Source organism: Chiloscyllium punctatum, chromosome 42 (assembly GCF_047496795.1).
Source record: "Chiloscyllium punctatum isolate Juve2018m chromosome 42, sChiPun1.3, whole genome shotgun sequence".
In the NCBI taxonomy this organism is placed as follows: Eukaryota; Metazoa; Chordata; class Chondrichthyes; order Orectolobiformes; family Hemiscylliidae; genus Chiloscyllium; species Chiloscyllium punctatum.
This window is the reverse complement of record NC_092780.1, coordinates 42,238,650-42,250,395: the sequence shown is the minus strand read 5'-3', so window position 1 is coordinate 42,250,395 and position 11,746 is coordinate 42,238,650. Positions and strand designations below refer to the sequence as shown.

General features: G+C 43.4%; 1 protein-coding gene across 1 annotated transcript in view; it reads left to right on the top strand.

Moving 5' to 3' along the window:
- The first annotated feature begins 2,262 nt into the window (after positions 1–2,262).
- Positions 2,263–11,746, top strand: part of LOC140465533 (nuclear factor 7, brain-like) — a 47,667-nt gene continuing 38,183 nt past the window's right edge. Inside the window, exon 1 of the mRNA XM_072561072.1 lies at positions 2,263–2,775. Coding sequence (XP_072417173.1) covers positions 2,263–2,775 — 513 coding nt within the window. The remainder of the gene's footprint in view (positions 2,776–11,746) is intronic.

Genomic DNA, 11,746 nt, shown 5'->3' with positions numbered 1-11,746 from the left:
AGGTTCTCAATGAATATTTCTGGGAAGTTTGTGATGATATCTTGGGGACAGTCCATATCACAGTAGAGGAGGTGTTGAATGTCGTAGAGTGTACAAAGGTGGATAAATCTCCTGGTTCTGATCAGATACATCTAAGGGCACTGCGAGAGGCTAGACATGAAATCGCTGGGGTCCTGGCTGATATTTTTGCATCATTGTTAGCCACGGATGAAGTCCTGGGAGATTGGAAGGTAGCAAATGCTGTGTCATTATTCAAGAGGGCAGCTAAGAGAAGCCTGGGAACTAGAGACCAGTAAGTTTAACATTTTGAAAAGATTCTGAGGGATAAGATATACATGCATTTGGAAAGAGAGAGTTTGATTAGAAGTAGTTAACATGACTTTGTTAGTGGGAGATCATGCCTCACAAATTTGTTCTTTGTTGAAGTGACCAGGAAGGTTGACGAGGACAGGGCGGTAAAGGTAGTCTATATGGATTTCAGTAAGGCCTTTGATAAGGTTCCATATGGCAAGCTGCTCTGGAAGGTTAGATTGCATAGAATCCAGGGCGAGTTGGCAAATTGGATACAAAATTGGCTTGATAGCAGAAAGCAGAGGGTAATAGTGGAAGGCTGTTTGTCAGACTGGAGGCTAGTGACTAGTGGAGTGTCTCAGGGGTCAGTGCTGGGGCCCATTACTGTTTGTTATCTATATCAATGATTGGGATGAGAATGTACAAGGCATGATTATTAAGTTTGCAGATGACACTAAAATTGGTGATATCGTGGACAGTGAGAAAAGTTATCAGAAATTGCAGCAGGATCTTGATCAGTTTGGGAAGTGGATCGAAAAATGGCAAATGGAGTTTTATATAGATAAGTGTGAGATCTTGCATTTTGGAAAGTCAAATCAAGATAGGAGTTTCATGGTGAAGGTGAGGGCCTTAAGGATCATAGTAGAACAGAGGGATCTTGGAGTTCAGGTGCATCATTCTCTGAAAGTGGAGCGACAAGTAGACAGGGCAGTGAAGAAGGCTTTTGGCACACTGACCTTCATCAGTCAGAGTGTTGGGAAGTATAGAAGTTGGGAAGTTATCTTGCAGTTGTACAGGACATTGGCGAGACCACACTTGGAGTATTGTGTTCAGTTTTGGTCACCCTGTTACAGAAAGGATATTAGTAAACTGGAAAGAGTGCAGAAGAAATTTACAAAGATGTTTCGAGGGCTCAAGGGTCTGAGTTATAGGGAGAAGTTGAACAAGCTCGGACATTTTTCTCTCGAGTGTGGGAGACTGAGGGGAAGTCTTATAGAGGTGTATAAGATCATGAGGGGTATGGATAGGGTGAATGCACTAAGTATTTTTCCCAGAGTTGGGGAATCGGAGATGAGAGGGCATCAGATTAAAGTTAGAGGGGAAGAAATAAAAACAAACCTGAGGGACAACCTTTTTGCACAGAGGACGATATGTCCATGCAATGGAAGTGGAAGTGGCTGAGGCGGGTACATTAACAACATTTAAAAGCACAAATACATGGATAGGAAATGTTGAGAAGGATATGGGCCAAATGCAGGGAAACGAGGTTAGTGTGGGCAGATATTTTGGTGCCATGAACTAGTCTAGACCAGAGGGCCTGTCTCCATGCTGTAGGACTCTATGACTCCATGATTCTAGAGGAAATGTGAGACAGCTAGCAAGCGTAGGGTGAAGGGTAAGAGTCAATCCTTCTGGTTGTCTGTTTGGTCGTTGGATACATGTAAGTCAGAGGATCAGCCGTAAGACACAATGTGTTCAGTGACATCAATTGTGGGAATTCCAAAAATTAGTGAAGTTTTTTTAAACTGCACCCCAGTTTCACTTATTTCATTTTCTGGAAGGGCCACTTGTTTAACTTCTTCAAGTTCCCACCATCTCACAGAACCCTATCAGGGAAAGAATATGCCCCCAAAAAATTCTCGTTTCCCATTTTCATAATGAAAGGCCAGTTTGGAAACACACTTTTCCAGGAAGAGAAGGTGTTTTTTAATTTCAAAGATTTTTTTAAGCCATTCAGCATGAGGACATTTACATACAGTTTGATAGTTAGTGAATTGAAACTTGACTGTGGAGTCCTGGCTAAGTCTAGATGGGCATCAGTACAATTTGGAGTTTGTGTGTGTGTGTGTGTGTGTGTAAGCATGTCCACACAATGAGACCATCTCATGTTTCCTTGTACACAGGGATTGAAGGTTTCTCTGTATTGGAAGCAGGACAATCAAGACTTCACCAAGCTGCCAAACTGGAACCATGTCTGTAGAAGACGACATCAGGAGCCAGTTCTCATGCTCGATATGTCTGGATACATTTAAAGATCCAGTCACCACAGAATGTGAACATGACTTCTGCAGACCCTGTATAACAGAGTATTGGGACAGGGAGGAAACATCTATCTGCCCATTGTGTCGACAGTATTCCTCCGGCATTTTGAGAACTAATCGAACGCTAGCTTGTGTGGTCGAGATACTACAGTCAAAGAAAGGGAACAGTTCAGAAGAAACTGAGTCAAGTGGTGACAATAATTTTGGATTCCTGCTCCTCGTCATTCTCATCTTCGTGATTGTGCTCCTTTGGTCACTGAGCCCAGATGCCTCTTCTCTCGGGTTCTACCCTAAGGATTATGACATGTGTCCTCAGCACAAGGAGAAACTGAAGCTTTTTTGTGAAGATGACCAAGAGTTAATTTGTCTAATTTGCAGAGACTCCAACAAACACAAGAACCATCGAGTTTATCCCATCAATGAAGCCGCTCGATACTATAAGGTAATTTAGAAGTGCAGAATGGTGGGACAATAGGAAAGAGAGTTCTGTATTTGTATAGTGCTGAACTTGGGGTGACCACACCATTTGAAGAGCAGCCCTTGCTCAGTACAGCTCTCAGGTACCAAAGGGGGTTAAACTCTTGAGTCAGACTTGAACCCACAACCTCTTGACTCAGACATGATAGCGCTATTGTTGACATAATAATAAAACAGGAAAATCTGGGATAATAAAAATACTTCAGTGCATAATCCGTACAAACAGATATTATAACCATTTATTAATATAACAGCCTTAACAGCCTTAGCAACACAGACATCATTCATTCAAATCCCACCCATGCTGTAATAATCTGAAATGGCCATTTGTGGTAGGTGCTAGAGTACAACCATTAAAACAGTTGGATTGTTGGGAAAAACCCAAATTATTTCCTGTTGTCTTCACAATGGCAGCATTCTCCATTTACCTGGTCTGATCTACACATGACTCCAGTCTCATAGTAACTGATCAACTCTGCTATTTCTTTCAGGACATTTAGTAAACAATAGTCACAGCCTGTCTGATGCTGCCTCCATCAAAAATACAAAAATGGCAGAATGTGTCACCCAACATAAAGAAAACAATCTTTGGGCTCTTCTTTCAGTCATAGAGTAATGGAGTCATACAGCACAGAAACAGGCCCTTTGGCACGTCCTATCTATTCCAACCCACAAACACCAAACTATACTAATCCTATTTACCTGCACTTGGTGCATAACCTACCATGCCCTAGCATTTTAAAAGTATGCCCAGATGCTTCTTACATGTTATGAGAGTACACACCTCTGCAACCTTCTCAGGTGGCGCACTCTATATTTCTACCACCCTCTGAGTAAAAGCATTTTTCCTCAGTTCTTCTCTGAGCCAATTACTCTTCACCTTAAACTTATGCGCTCAGGTCTTAGACATGGGAAAAAGGTTCTTATGATCTACTCTGTCTATGCCTCTCATAATTTTGTACACTTCAATCTGATCCCCTTTTAGCCTCCTCCGCTCTACGGAAAACAAACCCAGCTTATCCAATCTCTCCTCAAACTAAGACTTTTCATCCCAAGCAGCATTCTGATGAATCTTCTCTTCAGTGCAGGTACATTCTTCCAATAGTGGTATGTCCAAAGCTACACACAATATTCCATCTGTGGCCAAACCAAAGTTTTATTAAGTTGTAACAGGTTGTCCCTGCCTCTATATTCTATGCCCTGGATAGTAAATGCGTGAATTCTGTATGCCTTCTCACCAATCTGTCTACCTGCCTTGACACTTTCAGGGATCAAAACACTTAATTACCAAAGACCCTTTGTTCTTCAACACTCTGTAGGGACATACAATTCATTATATATAACCTTCCCTTATCAGGCCTGCCACGCTGCATTCCCTCATACTTATCAGGATTAAATTCCATTGCTCTGCCCAATTTATCAGCTCATCAATATCAGACTGCAGCCTGAGACCATCCTCCTCACTATCAACAACACCCCCAATTTTGGGATGGGAACTGGAGCTACAGATCAGAGGGTGGGGTAGCTGGTGAGCAAGCAAGTATAGCGTGCAGAGAGTCAGTGAGGAAGGATAGACAGTTGATAGGGCAAAGTTGCAGTCAGTGTGATAGGTTGAAGTCTGTCTATTTTAATGCAACAAATGTCAGGATTAAGGGTGATGTACTATAAGTATAAAGTTAAAAATTACACAACACCAGGTTATAGTCCAACAGGTTTAATTGGAAGCACTAGCTTACAGAGCACTGCTCCTTCATCAGGTGGATGAAGGAATCACCTGATGAAGGAGCAAAACTCCGAAAGCTAGTGCTTCCAATTAAACCTGTTGGACTATAACCTGGTGTTGTGTGATTTTTAACTTTGTATGCCCCAGTCCAACACTGGCATCTCCAAATCATACGTAAAGTATGGATACGTATTTGGAACCAAGATGTTGTGGCCGTTACAGAGACTTGGATATCACAGGGGCAGGAATGGTTGTTGGATATTCCCGGGTTTTGATATTTCAAAAGGAATAAGGAGAGAGGTAAACGAGGCGGGGGAGTGGCATTGCTAATCAGAGATAGTATAACAGCTGCAGAAAGAGAGGTCATTGAGGACAGTTTGTCTACTGAGCCATTCTGGTGGAAGTCAGAAACAGGAACGAAGCAGTCACTTTATTGGGAACTTTCCATAGAACCCCTAATAGCAACAGAGACACAGAGGAACAGATTGGGAGACAGATTTTGGAAAGGTGCAGAAATAAAAGGGTTGTTGTCATGGATGACTTCAACTTCCCAGTATTGATTGGAACCTCCTTCGTGTAAATATTTTGGATGGAACAGATTTTGTCAGGTGTGTCCAGGAAGGATTCCTGACTCCATATGTAGATAGGGGAGGCCATATTAGATTTGGTGTTTGGCAAAGAAACAGATCAGGTATCAGATCTCAGTGGGATAACATTTCAGTGATAGTGATCACAGCTCCCTGACCTTTTCTATGGTTATGGGGAGAGATAGGAGCAGACTGTATGGGAATATATTTAATTGAAGGAGGTGGGATTACAATGCTGCTAAGCAGGAATTGTATGGTGTAAATTGGGAACAGATGTTTTCAGGGAAATGCACAACAGAAATGTGGAGGTTGTTTAGGTAGCACTTACTCCGAATGTTGGATAGGTTTGTTCCACTAAGGGAAGGAAGAGATGGTTGGGTGAAGACAAGTGATGTGGAAAATCTAGTCAAGAGTAGGAAGGAAACTTACTTGAAGTTGAGGAAGCAACAATTAGATGGGGCTCTAGAGGATTCCAATGTAGCCAAGGAAATGAAGAATGGACTTAGCCGAGCTAGAAGTGGGTAGGTTTAAAGGAAATCCCAAGGTGTTCTATGCTTATGTGAGGAACAAGAGAATGGCCAGAATGAGGGTAGGGCTGAACTGGCATAGTGGAGATAACTTGTGCCTGGAGTTGGATGAGGTAGGGGCGGTCCTGAGTGAATACTTTCCTTCAGTATTCACTAGTGAGAGGGACTTTGTTGTTTGTGAGGACAGCGTGAAACACACTGAAATGCTCCAACAGGCTAATGTTAAGAAGGAGGATGTGCTGGAAGTTTTGAAAAACATGAGGATAGATCAGTCTACTGAGCCAGAATGGATATACCCTGGGTTACTATGGGGAGCAAGAGAAGAGATTGTTGCATTTTTGGCAAAGATCATTGCATCCTCACTGTCCACTGGAGTAGTGCCAGATGATTGGAGGGTTGCAAATGTTATTCCCTTGTTCAAGAAAGGGTATGGGTATAACCCTGGGAATTACAGACCAATCAGTATTATGTCAGTGGTGGGAAAATTACTGGAGAGGATTCTGAGACACAGAATTTATGATTTGTTTGGAAAAGTATAGTTTGATTAGAAATATTCAGCATGGCTTTGTGAGGGGCAGGTTATGCCTCACAAGCCTTACTGAATTCTTTGAGGATGTGACAAAACATATCGATGAAGGTAGAGCAGTGGTTGTGGTGTATATGGATTTGAGCAAGGTGTTTGATAAGGTTCCGTATGGTAAGCTCATTAAGAATGTAAAGAGTTATGGGAGACCGGGAAATTTGGATGTCTGGATGCAGATTTGGCTGGCCCATAGAAGACAGAGGGTGGCAGTAGATGGAAAGTATTCAGCTTGGAACTCAATGACCAGTAGTGTTCCACAGGAATCTGTTCTGGAAACTGTGTTCTTTTTGATTTTCATAAATGACTTGGATGAAGGAGTAGAAAGGTGGGTTAGTAAGTTTGCTGATGACACAAAGGTTGGTGAAGTTGTGAAAAGTGTGAAGGACTGTTGTGGTTTACAATAGGACTTTGACAGGATGCAGAGCTCATTCCTGATGAAGGGCTTATGCCCAAAACATCGACCCTCCTGCTCCTCGGATGTTGCCTGACTGACTGTGTTTTTCCAGCACCACACTCTTTGACTCTGATCTCCAGCATCTGCAGTCCTCACTTTCTCCAGGATGCAGAGCTGGACTGAGAAGTGACAGATAGAGTTCAACCTGGAAAATTGTGAAGTGGTTGATTTTGGAAGGTTGAATTTGAATTCAGATTACAGGGTTAAAGGCAGGATGCTTGACAGTGTGGAGGAACAGAGGGATCTTGGGGTCCACATCCTTCGAGCCCTCAAAGTTGCCACACAAGCTGATAGGGTGTTAAGAAGGCATACGGAGTGTTGGCTTACACTAGCAGGGGGATTAAGTTTAAGAGCTGTGAGGTTATGCTGCAGCTCTATAAAACCCTGTTTAGATCACACTTGGAATATTGTGTTCAGTTCTGGTCACCTCATTATAGCAAGGATGTGGAAGCTTTAGAGCGGATGCAGAGGAGGTTTACCAGGTTACTGCCTGAACTGGACAGCATGTCTCGTGAAGAAAGGTTGAGGGAGCTAGGGCTTTTCTTATTGGAGCGAAGAAAGATGAGAGGTGACTTGATCGAAGTGCACAAGATAAGAAGAGGCATTGATAGAATGGATAGCCAGAGGCCTTTTCCCGCGGCAGAATTGGCTATCACGAGGGGGCATAATTTTAAGATGATTGGAGAAAGACTTAGGGAAGATGTCAGAGGTAGGTCCTTTACACAGAAAGTGGGGAGTGCGTGAAATGGACTATCAGCAGTAATAGTACAGTCAGATACATGAGGAACATTTAAACAACTTTTGGATATGCACTTGGATGATAGTAAAATGAAGGTTCTGTAGGTTAGTTTGACCTTAGAGTAGGATAAAAGGTCGGCATAGCATTGAGGGCCAAAGGGCCTGTATTGCGCTGTATTGTTCTATTTTCTATGTTCTATGCAAACTTACAAATTATATCTTCTATATTCACATTCAAGTTGCTAACCTACATAACAAACAGCGAGGGCCCTAGCACTGATGCCTGTGGTTCACCACTGATCACAAGCTTCCAAACACAAAAGCAGTCCTCTGCCGTAATACCTTGCCACCTATTTGTAAGCCATCATAGTCTCCAAGTATCTATTCAATGATTGCAGTTTCTTCCTTCATTGCCCAATTATTCCAATAATTACTGCACGGAACCATTGGTTTTGGATTGGAATGAAGTGATTCTGAAGGTTGAAGCCATTTTTGCCAACAATGTTTGCTCCAGCATGGGGAACACTCTATATGTACTTGAGGATGCTGATTACCAGTGAGTTTGTTGACTTACCATCTTAACTCAAATTATAAAATTTAATTCATCAGATATAAAGAAAAGATTTTAGATGGTAGATAACAGAGACATGGATCTCACAAGGGCATGAATAGTTGTTGGATGTTCCAGGGTTTAGATCTTTTAAAAAATAACAGAAAGGGGGTAAAAGAGGAGGAGGAGTAGCACTGTTAATTTGAGAGTGCATCACAGCTGCAGAAAGGGAGGTCATCGAGGAAGGCTTGTCTATTGAGTCAGTATGTGTGGATGTCAGTAACAAGAAAGGAGCAGTCACTTTATTGGCTGTTTTCTATAGACCCCTCCAAGAGCAGCAGATTGGAAGAACAGATTGGACGGCAGATCTTGAAAAGGTGCAGATGTAACAGAGTTGTTGCTATGGTGACTTCAATTTTCCTAATATTGATCGGAAGCTCCTCAGTCCAAATGGTCTGGATGGAGCCGATATTGTCAGGTGTATCCACGAAGGATTCCTGATTCAATATGTAGAAAGGCCAACTAGACGGGAGGCCATATTGGATTTGGTGCTAGGCAACGAGCCAGGCCAAGTGTCAGATCTCTCAGTGGGAGAGCATTTCGGTGATAGTGACCACAACTGCCTCACCTTTACCATAACCATGGAGAGGGATAGTAACAGACAGCATGGGAAGGTATTTAATGGGATGAAGGGGAATTATACTGTTATTAGACAGGATCTGTGGAGTATAATTTGGGAACAATTGTTCTACAGGAAATGCACTACGGGGAATGTGGAGGCTGTTTAAGGAGTACTTGTTGCCAATGTTGGATAACCTTGCCTCACTGAGACAGGCAAGGAAAGGTAAGGTGAGGAAGCTTTGGATAACAAGAGAAGAGGAGCTTCTTGTTAAGAGGAAGAAGGAAGCTTACTTAAGGTTGAGGAAGAAAGGATCTAGTTCAGCTTAAGAGAAATACATGGTGGCTATGAAAGAACTCAAAAATGGACCGAGGCGAGCTAGGATGGGGCACGAGAAAGTCTTCATGGGAAGAATTAGGGAAAACCTAAGGGTGTTCTACACTTATTTGAGGAATAAGAGGATGATCAGAGAGAGTGTAGGGCTGATCAGGGATTGTGGACGGAATTTGTGTCTGGAGTTTGAAGAGGTAGGAGAGACCCTAAATGAATTTTTTGCTTCAATATTCACTAGACAGATGGACTTTGATGATAGTGAGAACACCATAGACCAGGTTCATAGGCTTGCACAGATTGATATTAAGAAGGTGAATGTGCTGGAAATTTTAGGAAACATCAGGATAAATAAGTCCCCATGTCCAGACCAGATATATCCAAGGTTATTACAGGAAGCAAGAAATGAGATTGATGCGCACTGTGATTGCCCGTAGTGTTGGGTGAAGGGGTAAATGTAGGAGAATGGGTCTGGGTGGGTTACGCTTCGGCGGGTCGGTGTGGACTTGTTGGGCCGCAGGGCCTGTTTCCACACTGTAAGTAATCTAATCTAATCTATTCTAATATGAGGAATAAGAGAATGATCAGAGAGAAGGTAGGGCCGATCAGGGATAATGTAGGGAACTTGTACATGGAGTCTGAGCAGATAAAGGAAGCCCTAAATGAGTTTTCTGCATCAGTTTTCATGCAGGAAAGGGACCTTGTTGTGAATGAGAACATTGAGGAGTGGGGAAGCAGGCTTGAACAGATCGAGATTGAGGAAGTTGAGTGCAGGACATTTGGGAAAACATTAAGATTGAAAAGTCCCCAGAGCCAGACCAGATTTATCTTAGGTTGTTCTGGGAAGCGAGAAAAGAGGTTTCTTAGCTATTGGCGAAGATCTATGCTTCCTCACTCTCCACGGGAGTTATATTGGAGGATTGGAGGGAGTCGAATGTTGTTCCTCTTTTCAAGAAGGGGAATGGGAAATCCCTGGCAATTACAGACCAGTCAGTCTTACGTCTATGGTCAGCAAAGCTTTGGAAAGAATTCTGAGGAATAGGATTTATGACTATTTGGAAAAACAAAGGTAATTAAAAGCAGTCAGCATGGCTTTGTGAGGAGCAGGTCATGCCTCACAAATCTTATTGAGTCCTTTGAAGAGATGACGAGATAGGTTGATGAAGGTTGAGCAATGGATGTGGTGTACATGGACTTCAGCAAGCATTTGATTAGGTTCCACATGGTACGCTCATTCATAAAGTCAGGAGGTATGGGATACAGGGAGATTTGTCTGCCTGGATTCAGAATTGATTGGCTGACAGAAGGCAGAGAGTGGTTGTAGATAGACTATATTCTGCATGGAGTTCGGTGGTGGCTGGCGTCCCACAGGGCTCTGTTCTTGGGCCACTGCCCTTTGTAGTTTTTATAAATGACTTGGATGAAGAGGTTGAGGGGTGGATTAGTAAGTTTGCCAATGACACAAAGATTGGAGGTGGCATTCATTGTATTGAGGGCTATTGTAGGCTGCAGCACAACATTGACAGGATGCAGAGCTGGGCTGAGAAATGGCAGAGGGAGTTCAACCTGGATAAATGTGAAGTGATGCATTTGAAAGGTTGAACTTGAATGCTGAATATAGACTTAAAGACAGGTTTCTTGACATTGTGGAGGAACAGTGGGATCTGGTGTTCAAGTGCATAGATCCCACAGTGGCACAGTGGTTAGCACTGCTGCCTCGCAGCGCTGGAGACCCGGGTTCAATTCCCGCCTCAGGCGACTGACTGTGTGGAGTTTGCACGTTCTCCCCGTGTCTGCGTGGGTTTCCTCCGGGTGCTCCGGTTTCCTCCCACAGTCCAAAGATGTGCAGGCCAGGTGAATTGGCCATGCTAAATTGCCCATAGTGTTAGGTAAGGGGTAGATGTAGATGTAGATGTAGGGGTATGGGTGGGTTACGCTTCGGCGGGGCGGTGTGGACTTGTTGGGCCGGAGGGCCTGTTTCCACACTGTAAGTAATCTAATCTAATCTAATCCCTCGAAGTTGCCACCCAAGTGGATAGGGTTGTTAAGAAAGAATATGATGTTTTGGCTTTTATTAACAGAGGGATCGAGTTTAAGAGCCATGAGGTTTTGCTGCAGCGCTACAAAACCCTGGTGAGACCACATTTGGAATATTGTGTCCAGTTCTGGTCGACCTGATATAGGAGGCTTTGGAGAGGATGCAAAGGAGGTTTACCAGGCTGCTGCCTGGACTGGAGGGCTTGTCTTGGAGGAGAGGTTGACTGAGCTCGGACCTCTCTCTCTGGAGAGAAGGAGGAAGAGAGGTGACCTCATCGAGGTGTACAAGGTAATGAGAGGCACGGAGAGAGTTGTGAGTGCATGGAATGCGTTGTCTGCGGTAGTGGTGGAAGCAGAGTCACTAGGGGCTGCTGGGCATGCAGATGGACAGCAGTGAATTGAGGGGAGTGTAGGTTAGGTTATTTTATTTTAGATTAGGATTAATCCTCGGCACAATATCATGGGCCGAAGGGCCTGAATTCTGCTGTACCTTTCTCTGTTCTATGTTCTAATTCCTATACCTGTGGAGGTTACCATGAAAGACTCTCCTTCTCAACCTTTCCCCTCGCTTGTGGTGTGGTGACTTCAGGTTTAACCATCACCAATTAGTCATCACTAGCTAGTGAGAGAACAGCCCTATGGTGATTTTATCTCTTAACTATAAATCTGACACCCACTGACCTCCAGACCTCCCCTTATCTGACTTGAACCCTGTCAACTTAATCTTCACTGACTCAAATCCCCTGGCCTGCCCCTGCCTGATCCATTACATCCCCATCAACCTATGA